Source organism: Aulonocara stuartgranti (assembly GCF_965226115.1).
Source record: "Aulonocara stuartgranti genome assembly, chromosome: 7".
Classification (NCBI taxonomy): domain Eukaryota; kingdom Metazoa; phylum Chordata; class Actinopteri; order Cichliformes; family Cichlidae; genus Aulonocara; species Aulonocara stuartgranti.
Window position 1 is genome coordinate 48,671,457 of NC_138945.1, and position 17,314 is coordinate 48,688,770.

Consider the following 17,314-nt stretch of genomic DNA (forward strand, 5'->3'; position numbering starts at 1 on the left):
GGAAAGTAATCACAACCCGTAAATAAGCTGCGTTTTTAGGTTAAATGTGTTTTGGTATCAGCGAGTCTGGCCCTGTATTTACTTACTTTCTAATATTTCTAAGGTAATGTAGGTAAAGAAGCAAAAGGTGTAAACGTACACTTTGTAACGTTTGTAACTTTGTAAACGTACACAGGTGTAAACGTCTAGCAGCAAGGCACTAGCTGACTGAAAATATATCTTTGCATGCTAGCTATATTTTCAGGTGAGGATGTAGGGCTATTTTTAAACATGTTAACTAAAAAATAGAATCTTAGTAACACACCTTGTTGAGTGTGAGGAGTTAGCTAAAACTGATGGCTATTTTATGTAAGAGCTAGTGCAATTAAATTGTTAGCTTAGCATATTTTAGCGTACAAGGTAGAGATTTGTTAGCCCACCTTTTCTCCTATGGTAAGAAAAAACAATAATTTGAAAGTCTGGAGGCACTGCTCATTTCTTTATATTTTGCTTCCAAGGGTGCACATTTTCTTTTTACGGAGCCCCGCAGGGGACATGGGAGAAAAAAAAATTAGGGAGAAAAAAAAAATTAGGGAGAAAAAAAAAATTAAGACGGACTTTTGCGAGATCTCGCAAAACAAACTCGGGATCTCGCAAAACAAACTCGGGATCTCGCAATACTTTTGCGAGATCTCGCAAAAGTCCGTCTTAATTTTTTCTTCTCCCTAATTTTTTTTTCTCCCATGTCCCCTGCGGGGCTCCGTAGTTACAAGCATCCTGTTGCAAAACCATACCAGTTGTGGTACCAGAGGACATAAAAAGAAATAGTTCACCCCCCCCCCAAAAAAACTAAACAAAACCCCAAACAAACAAATAAACAAAAAAACCTATCCACAGCAGCAAAGACCCGAGACAGGATCTGGCTCTGTAGTTGATCCATCCACTGTTCATCGAAACCTTGTCAGAAATGGTCTCAGTGGAGCGGTGGCTGCCAAGAAGCCATTCTTAAAGAGAGAAAATGTGAAGAAAACTCTGAGGTAAATACTGAAAATTAGTGGCATCATGTCTTATGAAGAGATGATTCCAGATTTGAACATTAAAAATGGTCATCAATAAGCACAGAAGAGGTCATGTAGAGGTACAACAGTGACTTTCTATAGACATTTGTGAAACACGGTGGAGGCGCTCTCTTAGTTTGATGCTGCATTTTAGCCAGTGGTGTTGGACATCTTGTCAAAACTGATAGAATTATAAACTCAGAACAGTACTGTCAGATTGCAGTACCATCTGGAAACCATATGATTGGCATCAGCTTCATTTTTCAACATGAAAACGATCCCAAACACACTGTAAAAACATATCTGGATATTAAAAAACAAATGCACAAAAGAATGGAATGCCATCAGTCATGGATTGGCCTCCCCAGAGCCTCGACCACAACATTATTGAAGCAGTGTGTGATCATCTTAACAGAAAACAGAACAACAGACAGCCAATATCCAAAGAAGAGCTTTGAATTTCCGTCAAGGAGCCTGGAGAACTATTCCTGAAGATACTTAAAGAAATGACAAGAAAGCTGCCTCAGAGAGTTTAAGCTGTGTTGAGGATAAAGGTGGCCATACCAAATATTGACCCTCAAGCGTGTTAGAATTGTACTTACTTTATATACCTTATAAATTCCTCATATTCCATGGATGTTCTCACATAATTCAATAAACTGCTCCACCTATTCCCCATTTTTCTTGCAAAATATAAAGAAATAAGGGGTGGCTCAAGACTTTTGCACAGTGCTGCAGCTAATTTGTTTGTTGGACTCCAAGCTTTATTCCTGATTCAAGAACTTTAAATCCTATTAATGAAGGGTTAACATTCCTTTTATTCTTTCCGCCATTGAGCTGGCACTGCGGCCTCAAACAGCTTTTTCTCAGTTAAAAACAAAATTAATCCAATGAACACCAGAATCACCATTAGCCAGTAAGCGCCATAGGTAGGACTAACAGCAATGTCATGGTGTTTGTTGAGGTTGTCAAGCTGTGCATTGCAACTTTCTTAAAGGTACATGCAATCTGAAGCATAATGTTATTGTAATTTTCAGCCACTGTAATCTGCATTCATAGTGTGCAGCTTTGTGCACATTTTTCATCAGCTATGAGTCTACATCACAGCTGCACTCCCCAAACCAGCAGTTCGCATTATTAATGCATTACATAAAGTGGGAAGACACAAATAATAATATGAGCTGGCCCATCCATAATAGTTGGTTGCACTTATAGCAGTTTAATTAGTCAAACTCTCAACTCTTGCTTCCTCCTTGCTACATTATAATCTAGTAGAGTTTACAGGAAATGCATGACATCATAAGAATTAGAAAATACCCAAGAGCACGATAAAGTCACTGTAACATGAGCCACAGACACAATACAGGTCTCCCTTGGAATATTATGGGCTGCTCATATAGTTCAGCAGGGAGGTTATTTCGAGCGCAGCCAGGAGATTGCATATACCACAAAGCTATTGAAGGCAATCATTTCACGCCTTTGGGTGTTTTAACGAGACCGCAAAGGTAAAATGATGCAAAACAAAGTGAGAGGCCGGGCTTATCTCAACATAGGTAGATAGAGAAGGAAGGGAAGATGGCAGTGTTTGTCAACGTGCTTCTGTAGGCCATCAAATATAGGAACACTGAAATGCACGATTATTCCCCCCCACAATAAGCAAACCTTAAATAGTGAAGCGTGAGAAAGTCTGACTTGAAAACCAAAGGGAAAAGGGAGTGGACAACAATAGACTTCCTGTGAAACCAGCTGACATCATCCTTTGGGAAAATGTGATTGGTAAACCTTTAGCCCTTCCCCCTCATAGTGTCAATCTGACTAAAAGGAAGAAAAAAAAAAGGACGCAGTAAACCTGTGACAAATTAAGATTTCTATAGTTGATAAAAATCAACTCAAATCAATAAAAGCTAGAGAGGAAGATGAGGTTCTCTACAGTTGTTGAAAAAAAAAAATCAGTTCGCTACAAGATGGAAGTTGTTTTACATAATGCGGGTTAATGACACTTCAGGCTTTATACATCAAGTCTAAAATGGGTGCTAAATGGATTTCGCAAACACACAAACACACTTAGCCAAACTCTGTGAACTCAGTGCTGCATGAAGCTGTATGATGTTAGTGCTATGCGTGCTAACTGAGGAGATTTAATGACCTGAAGAGCAGTTCACACTCTTTTACTAACGTGGCACACAGATGAAGTTTGCTCTCACTGATATTACTGTCAGACGTGCACAGAGAGAGAGATGTACAGAAGAAACACAAATCTGCTTCACTCCTTAAACGTCTTGTAACAAGGTTTTCGTAAAGATCAGAGCATTTGTGTGTGTGTGTGTGTGTGTGTGAGTGGAGGGGGGGGGGGGGACTGACAGCACGATGAAAAGTGTATCTGTGAATTGGCAGGTGCTCGGTTCCTGGAAAGTACTGCTGAGTCATATCGGAATTCTTGCAGTAACCACACATCTCGCTTTGCTCTGTTTGACATGTCTCTCAGTACAGAGGTGAAAGAGGAAGTATCTGACTGTACTCGATGAACTGCATTTGTCAATTTGCTCTGGATTACACAAGGCGTATTCTTTAGATTTTTGCAGAAACCTTTAACCGCAGATGCAAGAAAACTGGGGGATTAACTCTGCAAACACTTGCAGAAACGTTGCTTTTTTGCAGTTTTTCCAAATTATGGTTCATTAAAGAAAAAAAAAAATTAACTGATTCATCGTCACAAACCACATCATGCTTTCCAGGACTTATCGTGTGTAAATGTGGTATGCTGAACTTCTTTCAGCTGCATTGTACACTTAGTGATCTACGTTTCCCAGAATCAGTCTACCCCAGAGAAGTGTTGAAACGTGTTGTTTTCACCTGTCAATGTTCCACGTAGGTGGCGAGAACAATAGTGATACTGCTGTAAGAGCAAGACAAGGAGAAAATTATGTTCTTTTTCCAGGTATAGAAAATGTGAGTGTTGATACAAATACATGACAGTTATGCTGGTCTATGGAGGCATCAAAGGGTGGATATAAAAGTGCCATTTTTATAAGATAATTCAAAAAAACAAAACTATAACATGCTGTTTAAAAAAAAAAGGATTAGCATGCCCTGTTTCAAAGTCTATTTTTGTTACCAAAGTTTTATGCCCCAGTATCCTGTCCCCCTCCAGTTTAACGCTCATGCATCATCTCTCCTATTATTTGGGTCAACCCACATCACTATGCCAATACAGAGCTGCAGGACATCTTTTTCAGGTTGTTTTTCAGGCTGGGTAACACAGGATGGTAGAACTTTTAGAACATCTATAGTAACACAGGACCTTGAAAAGTAAGAGCTGGGGCGCAAAGAACTCTGGGTAGAAACATATGGCACAGGACCATTTTTCATGTCTCAGTGTTGCATCAGGAAGGGCATCCAATGAAAAAACTTGGCCAAAATCAAAAACGAAGACATTTTTGGAGGCTTGAGTCCTGTTTACAATTGACATATAATTAATAGCATTTGATAAAAAGAACATCAAACCAAGGGTCAAGTGGTAGTGTGATGATTTGGGTCTGCTTTGCTGCTTCAGGACCTGGATGGCTTGCCAGGTTATCTTTGTCTAATATTAACATTTCCTTGATGTTCTTTGATCCGAAGCATGTAAGTGTGACAAATATGGGAAAAAAGAAAGCGGTAAGTGAGGCAAATAGATTTTTCACAGCACTGAACGTGAGGCTGGACACAAAAGGCCGGGCCGAGAGATCGAGTTGAAAAGGACGTGCAAGAAGGCTAGAGTAGTTTAAGGACAGAAACTGAAATTCACTAACAAGTGAAGTTACTGTGTTGGGAAGATGGAGTACTTTGAGGAACCGATAAGTGTAGAAAATGGGAGTCTGAGAAAGACGGATGGAGGACAGTTAGTAGATCATGAAGTGCAGAGGATTAGTGAATGAAAACGTGAGGGCAGCTACAAAGAGGATGAAGTGGTGAAGTGAAGACATGAGGGAGAGAGTGCAGGCAGGATGTGGTGGGTGTAGACGAGTGTCAGGGGTGATTTTTGACAGGAGGATACAGTGAAAGGAAAGGTTTACAAAGGGGTAACGAAACTTGTTATGATGTGTGGTTTGGACACAAACTGACAAAAAAAAAAGAAAAAACAGAAGGCCGAGCTGAGTTGAAGAGTTGACCACAGAGACGATTCATGTAGGTAGTAAAGGAGGACATGCGAAGGGTTGGTATGTCAGAAAAGGAGGCTGGAGATAGGGAGAGATCTGCTGTGGCAACCTCTAAAAGAAGCAGCCAAAAAAAAGATTAGATAATAGTAGAGTTTACATTTTTGTTTAAACATTTGACCCAAAATATGAACATTAATGTAGACCTATAGTAACAGTCAGCAGAACGGCTGTGTGTTTAGAAACCACAACTTGGAGATGGTTACAGTCTATGAAAAATGATCTGCCCATCAAGGAAGTGTAGCAGTATTTCATGGGCTAAGTCTTTTTTTTGCTGGTGGAAACAGAGAAAAGGTCAGGGCATTACTAAAGTATACATGCCCCACCCTCACTGAATCATGACTGTGGATGACTACTAATTAAGCAACCTTAAATTTAATTTATAGAGAAATTATAGACGAATAATTGAAAACAGAATCGAGGTACTTAAAAAAAATACTATGGGAGCAAAGGGTGAAAGGTATTCTTTCTTAGAAAGACACTATCAACATCAGACAGCCTAGATGTGGTAACCTCAGGCAATCGTCTGTGGCGTGCCTGCTCAGAGGATGTGCTGGCACAGGTTGCTGAAACATAACCCCAACAGACACTTTCACGTCTTTTCCTGTTGACAGTTTCCACCCTCCTCTTCACGGTTATGCAAATGGCTCAGTAAGCCAAATGTGGCTCAGCTCACAGGAGATGCTCATGAATGCTGCTATTGAGTGCTCTCTCATTATTACGAGTCATACACTGAAACATCACCTACTCAACACCTATACTGACAGAGCAATCAAGTCTGAACTGTCTACCTAGGGCTTTTAAACACAACACATTTTATGTATCCACATTAACATGTATGTATATTCTTTAAGGTTATCAATGTTGCCAGCTTTTCAGTGAAGGACTTATATTACAATGAAATATGTCATGTTTAACTTGCACTAATATTTTGACAAAATGTCTCAAATCAAACTGATTTAGTCTTTTAACAAAACTGCAAAAATCCAGCAGTCTGTGGTAACAAAGCAAAGGCCAATAAAAAAACATTTATTTAGAATACACACAGTTTAAAACATTTCCTAAGCAATTTCAAATTCAACATTACATCGTAAAAACCCATGTCCCTGTTGCTGATAAGCACTAACTAACAGGATGTGACCAGTCAGCATTACCGCGCCTTCCAAATTGCTGAGTGTTCATTCTGCAGACTCTGTAGCGTTTGCTCAGCTAATGAGCGAACTGCTCCAAAAAATTTCTGCAATAAACCTGCATAAACTGACAACAGTAATGATGAGATGCTTCTTTTGCAAGACCCTGCTCAAGTGAAAAAAAGGGTAGATCACAACCTTCACTGTGCTGCACTTTGGCCATTTATGCCAACACGTTTCTCATTCTATTCTAACTGCAGCTGCAGACGTATGATGTTAGGAATATGCATGTGGTGAAATACTGTGTGAGGAAAGTCTTTTCAAGCTTTGCAATTGGTCAGATCTGCAGAACCATTCAGAAGAAATTCTAAAGAACCATATATGGGCTTTCACCACCATTTAGAATTTGCATCTCGTTAAGCCTCCCACTCAGATCTCCATATATGCTTCTCGTATTGGCGTCTGTTTCAAAGAGTTCAGAGTGTCCTCACTGCCCTGGTTTGGAGTGGACAGGTACTCTAACTCATACCCTCCGCTTCTGTTGACCGGGCGGACTTCACTTGATGTTTTCTTATGTTCCAGGATCTGCTGTAGCTGATGGCTGGCATATTCTGGCTTCTTGGTGAGAGGTCCTGCAGGAACTTCTATACCCAGGATGTCAGTGACCATGTAAGGGCGAAGCCAGCCGACCAGAGGGGTGCTGCCAGGGGTGTAGTGGGTCTGCCGATGGTAGAAGAGGAGACCATCCACCTGCAACCGGAAAACCAGAATTAAGGCAAACATGAAACACTGTTTGCATTTAAAGAATAACTGGAGATAAATAATTCACAGTCTGCTCTTACACTGAAGCTGTACTCTGCTGCCAGGGCTGCCTTTATTGATTCTGCTGTGCAGTCTGTGCTCTGGAGCCCCACAAACCGGAACTGTGGGACCAAACAAAAATCAGAGAACCACACTGCTAGCTCAAAACACAATTTGCCCTCTTGTCACATGTGAGAATTTGCCTTCCAGTGACGAATCTACTCAGTAAGCACTGAACCTGATTTAGCAGATTTGGCAGTTCCACACAAACACTTAAGAATGAATAGATGGACCTTGAACTCAAGCTCTCTCAGGCCTCCACAAACATCCATAACCTTAAAGATGTGTCACTTTAGGGCGCATTTAATACAAAAAATTGGGGGACTGATTTTATTTTTTCTCCTTGGCCTGAGGAGTTCCACATTTAAGTTTGGGATTTTATTAAAACCATATGTGGAAATAATGAGCAAGGCACAACAAACACAATGCAGACAATGTGTGACTGTGTAAACACGTTGCAGTGTCCCAATTAACAAACAATAAACTTGGACTTTAAAAAAATGGAGGCACAAGGAAAAAGGCTTTGATTTGTGTTGCTGGTACACACAGGGTTGCGTTTGGTGATCTCTGATAGGCTGTCGGTCTCCTGGACTTTGGACTGGAGCCAAAAGAAACGGAACTCGGTCTGTTGACGAGAAATCAAGCAGTGAAAACAAAAAACTGCTTTTCACCTTCTGAGCCAATGAACTGGACAACATGGCAACACAACCCCCCCAACATAAGGCACATCTGTGTCCCAGACTCTGCTACTTATGCAATTAGACAAGCATTCCTGGATTGCTGGAAGATTAGAAGACAATCTTACTGGGCAGTCGTAGACCGGGTGGCCTCTCCAGCACATGACGTCCAGAATGTAGTAAGTTCTGTCCACCTCGCTGTAAATGCAGTCCAAGATTGTGTAGTCTGCATGCAGCACATTACAAAAAGAAGCTTTAAACTCTTATTACAACTTCATTCTCAATCAATAAAATCAAATAAGAAGGTATAACTTCATATTACAAAGGATCAGATATTCACTGCTGTGAAAAAGTAGTTACTCTTTTCTTGATTTCTTGTTGATTATTTTGCATATTTGACAGACTTAAATGCTTCAGATCATCAAACTAAATATAATATCAGATAAAGATAACCTGAATAAATACAAAATGCAGCTTTTAAATAATGATTTCATTTATTAAGGGATTTAAGTTATCCAACCTACCTGACCATCTGTGACCCAGTAATTACCTCCTAATCCTATCAGCTTGTGCAACAACTGCAGCCAACTGTTTGCAATAACTCATAATAATAATTTTGTCTCACTCTTCAAAATTGTTTTCATTCAGTCACATTGGGGGTTCATAAGCATGAATGGTCTGTAAAGTCATGCCAAATCCATTCCAGACTTTGTCTAGGCCACTCCAAAACTTTCATTCAGTTTGTTATTCAGCCAGTCAGAGGTGGACTTGCTGGTGTATGGATCATTGTACAGCTGCATAATCCAACGATTTTTTAGACTCCACTAACTACAGCAAGTTGTTCAGGTCCTGAAGCAGCAAAGCAGCCCCAGAAGATCACACTACCACCACCATGTTTGAGTGTTGGTCTGATGTTCTCTTTATGAAATCCAGTGTTAGTTTTACACCAGATGTAACAGGACTCAAACCTTCAACTTTCATTCTGTCAGCCCACTGAATGTTTTCCCAAAGGTCTTGGGGGAATCACAAAGATGTTTTGGTCAGCAGTGGTTTTCTCCTTTGAACTGTTTGCTCTGGCTCTTTGTTACTGCTTTGTCAGGTTTTTAAACTTGTCTCTTTTCTGTAAATGCCCACTTGAAATCAGGTTTTCTCAGTAATTTCCGCTTTGGTAGTTTTAATCTGAGTAAAAATCTCTTCACAAGAAATGCAGTGCTGCCTAAACTAACGGAAATATCTGAAACTCACATTCCATAGTTTTCTTTTCTTAAATGATAACATCGTCTAATCAAATGGAAATCATCTGCACTTGTACTTCATACACAAAACTCCAGCCTGTCAACTACTTGCCTAATCCCATGTAGTGAGCTGTACCGATTGTCCCACTAATATAGGTGGAGTTGAAAAGGATGTGAAAAAGCTTTGTGATTATCACATAAAAAAAGCGCCTGGAAGCTGTTTCAATGTGGCTGAAATGAAATAAACTCACAGGTGAATGGGAGAACCTGCTGTTTGCCGATCACTTCCTCGTGTTGTTAAAATGCCTAAGTGGCCCATTATAGAGATCCAAATACACAGTCGGGCCCACCTACCTTTTCCCATAGCAGAGTTGTGTCTGTTCCCACCAGGCAGCAGGGAGGGGAAACGGTTCACACAATAGCCACTTTTGGTGTACGCTGCAGTGGAACCCTTTAGAAGAAAACCAGAAACAATACAGGAGGGAAGAAACCAGTGTTATCATTTCATTTACATGTCTCCACAATTCTGTCAATGTGAGCATTAAAGAGCAGGAGTTAGAAACGGCTTTAACAATGTTTATGTTCAACTGTTAAAAGGGAGAAAAATAACTAGAATGTATTTTCCCCTCATGGTTGTCCTTATTTTCTCCATACATCAAAGGCAGCTATCAGACAAGTGCAGTGCATTTAGAGCTCCGCATGTAAGGTCAGCTCATTGAAATCTAATCATAGGAGATAATTTACATTCACTGGCCACTTTATTAGGTTTACACTGAGCACAGCTACACTGCTTCAATCTGACTGGAAGGGAACAATAGCTCAAATTATGACTCGCTACAACCAAAATATGCAGAAGAGCATCTCTTCCGGTCAGCAGCCTTGAAGCAGAAGGGCTACAGCAGCAGAAGAAGTGTGATGAATCTCAATTTGTGCTGTCACATTCAGTCGATGGTGTAAGCACGAAAGCACAGATCCATCCTGCCTTGTATCAAGGGCTCAGGCTGCTGATGGTGGTGTAATAGTGTGGGGGATATTTGTGGCATCTGAGCATTGTTTGAGACACCACAGTTGACCCTTTATAACTACAGCGTAAAGGCAGGTCTGGCGGAAGTAGCAAGGTGACGTAAAAAAGCAGCGAGTGTATCATCACTAAATGTGTCACAATATTGCATTTCCTTGCAAAATGCCTATGATCAAATTAACTGCTTGCCTCTGTGCAATAAATGAGGCAAAGCTCTTTACATAAGTGGAGCAAGAACTTTTATGACTCATGTTGTCAGTTTTTAATTGTAATGTAGTTGCAATCAGTCATTTAACCTACAGAGAGGTAATCATATAGAGAAGGAGCTCAGTTTTCACAGCACAGTTTCACCAACAGTATGAGGACCACAGTCTTAATCAAGCGTGAATACTTAGTCTCATTCACTCTTCCTCAGGACATGGAAAACATCTTCATCTTAATCTCGTAACCTTTTTTTTTGTTTGTTTTTGGTGCTGATTCAGGGAATTCATTGACAGCGAGCTCGAGCCGTGATATAATGAACAAGGAACCAGATGACTGTAGATGCACAGTCATTATGATTTCCTCCATGGTTGCATCAGAGGGTGTGTGGTTTCAGTAACACTAGTACAACACCAGCTTCTGGGTGCAGTAAGAGGGAAAATGGGTGCAGTTCAGTTTCCTTGACATGACTACAATTTCAAGGAATCTCATCCAAGCATTTGACAGCCTTGCCATTACTCATGAACATCAACATCATCAGGTAAATTGCATATTTAAGGCTAAATCACATAAACAGCTGAGGAAAAAAAAAACAACCCTCAAGTGCACTTTTTCACAAGAGGCTACGATAGCTGCTTTCACTTCCCTAAATTGATGTCTTGGTGATGATATTGAAATTTCTACAGAGGATATAAGATCTTAAAGGGTTTGTCTGCGGTTGGGTTTTTGACTTTCTCGTTTCTCATGAATCAACAGAAGTCGTCCTGAGGATCACCGCTCCCCCTGCCTCCACGCAACTCGACTCCAATTTTACTCGTCAATTTGGAGTTCTGTCACAGCACGGTTCATTCTCGGAACACCTTCTATTCGACATACTTTTCCTCACTGCTGGTTAATGAACTGCATCTTATTTCAGATGATCTTTGCAAAACAAAATAATAAAGATGAAACACTTAGTGTGCTGTAATCACACTCCTGATTTTTTTCTTTTGTTTTAAAATCCTTTGTTGGTACAGCAGTGCACTCCTGCTCCCTCTTTAAAGCTCAAACTCACTATTTATTTGAGCTCTGACTAAATCATGCTGGTCGTCAACAAGACTTATCTAAAGGAAGAAAGGAGGTGTAAAAAGGCATCCACAGGTGAACCTGCAACCTGCTCTTCTCACTGCTCCTTTTTAGGGTTAAAAAGGCACATTTTAAAGTTCAGTTACCAAGTTTTCTAAACTTATTGAGCAATAGTTTTAATGTATATTGGTGATGCCAATATATACCACACTAATATTGTTTATGACTTCTGCTCTCCTTCTCCAATTTTTTACAGCCTTGGTACAGCCAGGATTATATGCACAGCAGCAAAAGAACACAAGGGAAGAAAGAAGGGACAGAAAGAAAAACTTTGGATATTAATAATGAATATCAGGTATTTTATCTCCTCTGCACCTCTGAAGCTCCCGCTTTCAAACTCGCCCTGCTTTTTTGTTATTGGCAATAAGGATTGGACTTGATAACAACTCAGTGATTCCAATTCTCTTATCGCTTCTCATTGGCTCGGTTCTGGCAGTCCCCACCATCGGTAAGCAGCATAAAAAAATTACATTCATGCAAATTAATTGCATACTGTTGGTCAAATGTTTGTGCATGTTTGTTAAAGATATTTCCCCTCTTTGGTGTGATCAGTGTTGGAGTCATTGCTCAAAAAAGTCATCATTAAACATATAACACAGAACGCCTTTCTTAAAAGTAGTCCAGTACATCATTTAACTACTCCCAGGAAAAACTAATTTATTATACTGCAGGTTGCATTACTTTCATGCTACTCTGTAAAATAGCTGAAACACCGTTTCATGATCATTATTTAACAATATAAACCTGAGGCTACAACCACACACACCAACACAAATCCCTAATGAGGACACATCTCTAAGATCTTTCTCTTAGCACAATACAAAGCTGACCACACAGAGTGAAGATGAAGAAAAAAGACATCGCTACAGTGACTTTGCTTTAGAAATGGGAACAGGTAGCAAGAGAGGCTGCAGCCTGACTGCTCATCTGCTCGTTACTGTTGAAGTTCAGGGTCTGGCTGCTGGGGTCGGCATTCGCTCAGCTTTCACTCTGGGTTCTTGGCTAGCTTAGCGTTAGCATGCTGTCTGTGCAGATGCTTGCAAAGAACCGAAGTTGTGTAAGCAGCATAATGCAGCTGTTTCTATCCTTGGTGCAGTGTGCACCTTTATCTTGTCCTTTTGTGCAATAAAAATAATATGTCTATATCCATGCCATGGACTGCGTTGCTATTTCCCTCTGACACATGAACTGAAATCAGCTGTGAGTGCAAGAACTGATAAGCAGGATCGATATGCAGACAAACAATTCCAAGGAATTGGACTACTGGGAAAGGGTTCTACAAGAATTGGTTCTCGATTCCCATCCCTAGTTGGCAAGTTAAATGAATGGCAATGCAAACACAACACAGTCAGCTCAACTTGGAAATTTGGTGATGATGGATGGATGACCTGTGCCGATGACCTACTTGAGCTCAAAATCAGCACGCTGCCACAAGTTTAAAGAGGAAAACCACCAAAAAACGCTCAAGAAGATCCCATCTGATTATTTTGTAGGTATTTTTTTTTTAGCTTTTAAACCAAATTCTTCGCTTTATTTTTTCACTTTCTAAATGGAGAAAAGTGGTATAAGCATGACACATATTAAAAACCTCCGTGTTGCTTTTTTTAATCATTTCTGGAGCACACAGTCATCTTTCTAATTTAATCTACTGATTCTAATCTATTGACTGTGACTCTTTATCGCAGCTCGAGGAAAATTCTCTCAAACTGTTTGCCACATTATTAAGATATTGGGCAGCGTACCTCTGACAAGGTGGCTCATTTCAAACACAGACACAATCCACATCGTCCTCTGCAATACCACGAAGGCAGCGTTGAAATAAAAAGCAACAGATGCAAAGTACAACAATCCTCTCCAAACACACTCACTTTAGCACTGCACTCAAACTGCAGGAAATACTGACTGCTGTTTTTCAAAGACTGATACGACTTTTGATCAGGACTGCAAGATGACAATCTGATGATTCAAAAATTCAGAAATCAGTAAGCCTTCTGTTTCAGTCATCGCTGTGAATAGTGACTACAAAAAAGGAATGTTTAAAGAGATGACTTTAAAGTTACTCGCTAGATTCTGAAATTCAGAAACAGGCATCAACGTGGAGGCAAAGAAAAGAGGAACGGCTCCTACCTTAGAGGCAACAATCAGAGATCTTTTGCCCACAGGAGAGACCACCATCAGCCAATCAGTGTCCAGCTCTGATGGTATATCCACTAGCCACTCTGATAGCATGAGCTGAGGAGGAAAAGGGACATGTCACCTTCATCAAAACTTTATTTAAGCCTACAAGAATGACAATGACAATGAACACAACAGTGTGAGTTATTACAGAGTTTCATGTTTGGTGACCAGGAGCCCCACTTTATAACAGACTGTCATGCCACATTTTAGCTAGCTTTAGTATTCAGAAGTTAGTACACCAAAAAAGACACTTTTCTTTCAGACTCAGAAACAAAAACTTTCCCACACAAACAAACTCTTTGTTCCATGCTTTGTTTGTTGGGATCTGCCTGCTCTATTCTCCAGACCGGAGTTGTAACTTTAGGACTCAAGCGCCCTCTGCTGGAAAAGACAGGAATTCAACAAAACTTCACACAGCAATGTCCATGCATCAAACACTGACCTGGTTTGCATAATGTTTTGGCAGCTTCCTCCTCTCGATCTCCATCTCCTCCTCTTCTGTGTTGCCATCTTGTGCTCGTTCTCCCTCCTCCTGTTTCTCCATTTCTTCCTCCCCATCACTGTCTGCCCCCGTCCAATCCCCATCAGCCAGACGCCGTGCATGGTTGACATAGTTTAACCTTTTACTAAAATAAGAAATGGAAAAAGAGTCACTGAGATGCTTTTGCATGGCGCAGTGTAAACATATAGTGTTTTACACCTGTTTAAGCTTATCTCCACTGGTTGCCAGTGAGGATTTGAATGGAGTTCAAGAAAAGCCGTTCATGGTTTGGCTCTTTCCTACATCTCTGACCTCTTACAACCCTATTCAGCTTCCAGGTCCCTCTGGTGAGCTGATCAGATGCTTCGAAGTGTCCCACGCTTCACATTTACCAAAACAAGCTTTATAAATAAATCTGAGTTGAGTTGGGGCTGTGATGGTATGGGGGATATTTGTTGACACGCTCCTTCCCCCTTAGTGCCAACTGATGCATGTAAAATGCCACAGCTTGTCTGAGTGTTCTTGATGAATATGTTCATCCCTTTATGGCCACAGTTTACTCATTTTCTGATGACACAGTGCAAGGTAACACATCATGTCATAAAGAATCATCTCAAACTGGTTTCTTGAGCATGACGAGTTCACTGTACTCAAATGACCTTCACAGTGGTGAAGAGGATTTGTCTCCTGGACAAAGCCGACACATCTGGAGCGACTGTGTGACAAAATCATGTTAGTGTAGAGCAAAATCTCCGAGGACTGTTTGCAGTACCGTGTTGAATCTGTGCCATGAGGAATTAAAGCAGTTCGGAATATCAAAGAGGGTCCAGGAAATATGTACCTAATAAACTGTCAGGTAAGACTATGTAGATGTTAAATAATGAGCTGGATGATTACCTTTTTTGCCAATCAAGAAAACGCTGCCGTCGCTCACTCTGCTCCAGCACACTGTACTTGCTTTTGTACTGGGCCAGCCGAGGGTGGGGGCAGGCTGTACTGTTGGGCTCCTTGGACACAGCAAAGCTGGCCGAGAGGGCTTGGGTCAGGTCATCCATGAGGGCACTGAAAATCAACACCCCAGTACTTATTTTATATTACAAGGAAGAGTGGTTAATAGGTCTGAGAAGTAAGACTACAGGCAACCCAGTGGCTTATCTGTTTTTGTGTGCTAGAGCTCTTGTACAGGTTAGCTTGAAAGATTAACAATATGTACTTCAACGTAGTCATTATATTCTAATGCTCAGTGTTTGTTGAGATGCACCAGTGTTTATGTGCTTTTAATTTACTGCAGATATCTTCTGACAGTTTGGTTGCGCATTTAAATTTAAGCCATATTGAATGATTCAGGCCTATCAGCATGTGTTCAAAGATAGTGTGATAAAGAGCGGAAAGAGTTTCGATGTCTCGATTTCCCTTGAAATAGGGACACATCTACCTATCTCTGAATGTTCATTTAAATTACAATGTTGGATTGTAGCAACTTATTAAAACTATATGAAATAATATGACTAGTGTCCCACTTTCGATTTATGGTCATGGTTGTTTTGCATTTGGCACATTATTTGGCCTCAACATAAAAGTAAAGTTAAAGTAAATTAAAACATTTTTCTACAGCACCTTTCAAGGCAAATATCAAAAAGTGCTTCATAACAAAATGCCAAAAATATAACAACATAAAGTTACCCATAAGCAAGTTTGTAAAGACGAATTTGTAGCTGCTTTTTAAAAATATCACCAGACCACAGATCTCAGTCCAACTCCCCACCACACAGTGGCAGATTTAGTTGACTTCACACATAACACTATATTTTTAACGTATTTATAATTAAAGTTTGAGGATTTCGTTTCTAAATTAAACTCTTATTTTTCCAAAGCCCATGGGTAATCGTTTTACATATTCATGATCTTAATAATGACGTGACTACTTATGAATACTTCTTCATAATCTGTACATCCTTAATAATTCATCAGCTAATTTCTACAAATTAAGTATGTCATGGCCGATTATTTGACCTTCATAAACCAGCGTTAGTAGCAATGTTAACATCTAGTCCAATTTGCCCCCCACGATCACCGAGAGCTTAGGATCATCCTGTATGTACTCTAAATCAAATATAGTCTATAGAAAGTGCGGGTACAAGTGACTTTGCTTGTACAACATTTACACACTTAACTAGGACAAACATGTGCTGATTGACGGGATGTTTTTTTAATTTAAGCTTAATATTGCACAGGTAATACCAATATAACCAAGCACCAAACGCCCTGGTCTAGTGGGGCATCTGTCTAGATTGTACTTCGCGGAAAAAGGCCAGAAAAGCCTCCTATTACGGACTACTACAACTGGCCAGTCACATAGCTTAGCTGCTAGCATTGCATCGCGCTAAACCTGCTAGCACGCTCTGGTTGCTAACTATGCAACCAGTTAGGAACTTTGACCCTAGCGCGTTTTGCAACAAAAACGTGCTTTCGTACAAACTATACACAAATACTGGACTCAAACGCAATGCAGTAAACTTTATGAGATGTTAGTTTTCACAAAGCTAGCGTAAACAGATACCTTGGACATTCAGGGAGGGTGCTGCCGAAACGTCACGCTGTCATCATTTTTGCCGGGTGGCGTTTTTCAGTTGGCCGACAAAAAAGCTCAACCTAACCCGGAGTTTGTTTTTTCACACGATAGAAATAATATCGGTCACTTATGTGGAACTATTACAAAAAACAAAACACTCTCAAAGTTATCCTAGCAAATTTGACGGTGCTAAACGTGTTAAATAAATAAAGTAGGGTAAAAACAACAACGTTTAAATGTAGAGGAGTTAAAAAGTATAAAGGAGGCCACATAAACATGTACTGTATATAAATTCAGTTTAAACGCAGCACTTAAATGAGACTATTACGGCTACATTGTTGCTCGGTTGGATAGTCTAACACCTTATGTCTAAGAATTTATTGAAGCTTTGAAATATATATCATATCAACGTTATTGTGGTAGCCAATAGGAAGTAGGTTTCCTAAATTATAAAGACTATATTTAATAGTAGTAAGCATCACTGCAATAACAATAATACACTAAATCGTAATTATCGCCAACATTAAGCTTAACTATAGTGTAAAGTATAATTTATTATTCTTTTTTATACTTTTTAAAATTTAAGTTGACTTTCTGAGT

At 40.0% G+C, this 17,314-nt stretch overlaps 1 protein-coding gene across 1 annotated transcript; it reads right to left on the bottom strand.

Moving 5' to 3' along the window:
• Window positions 1-6,246: 6,246 nt before the first annotated feature.
• snupn (snurportin 1) lies at window positions 6,247-16,812 on the bottom strand. Its single transcript, XM_082540408.1, has 9 exons — window positions 16,703-16,812; window positions 15,040-15,204; window positions 14,104-14,287; window positions 13,611-13,715; window positions 9,491-9,587; window positions 8,030-8,127; window positions 7,772-7,849; window positions 7,206-7,286; window positions 6,247-7,113 (listed from the first exon to the last, which is right to left on the bottom strand). Exons 2-9 carry the CDS (start codon window positions 15,195-15,197, stop codon window positions 6,793-6,795), a joined length of 1,122 nt encoding a protein of 373 aa, XP_082396534.1. The 5' UTR covers window positions 15,198-15,204; window positions 16,703-16,812; the 3' UTR covers window positions 6,247-6,792.
• Window positions 16,813-17,314: the final 502 nt, after the last annotated feature.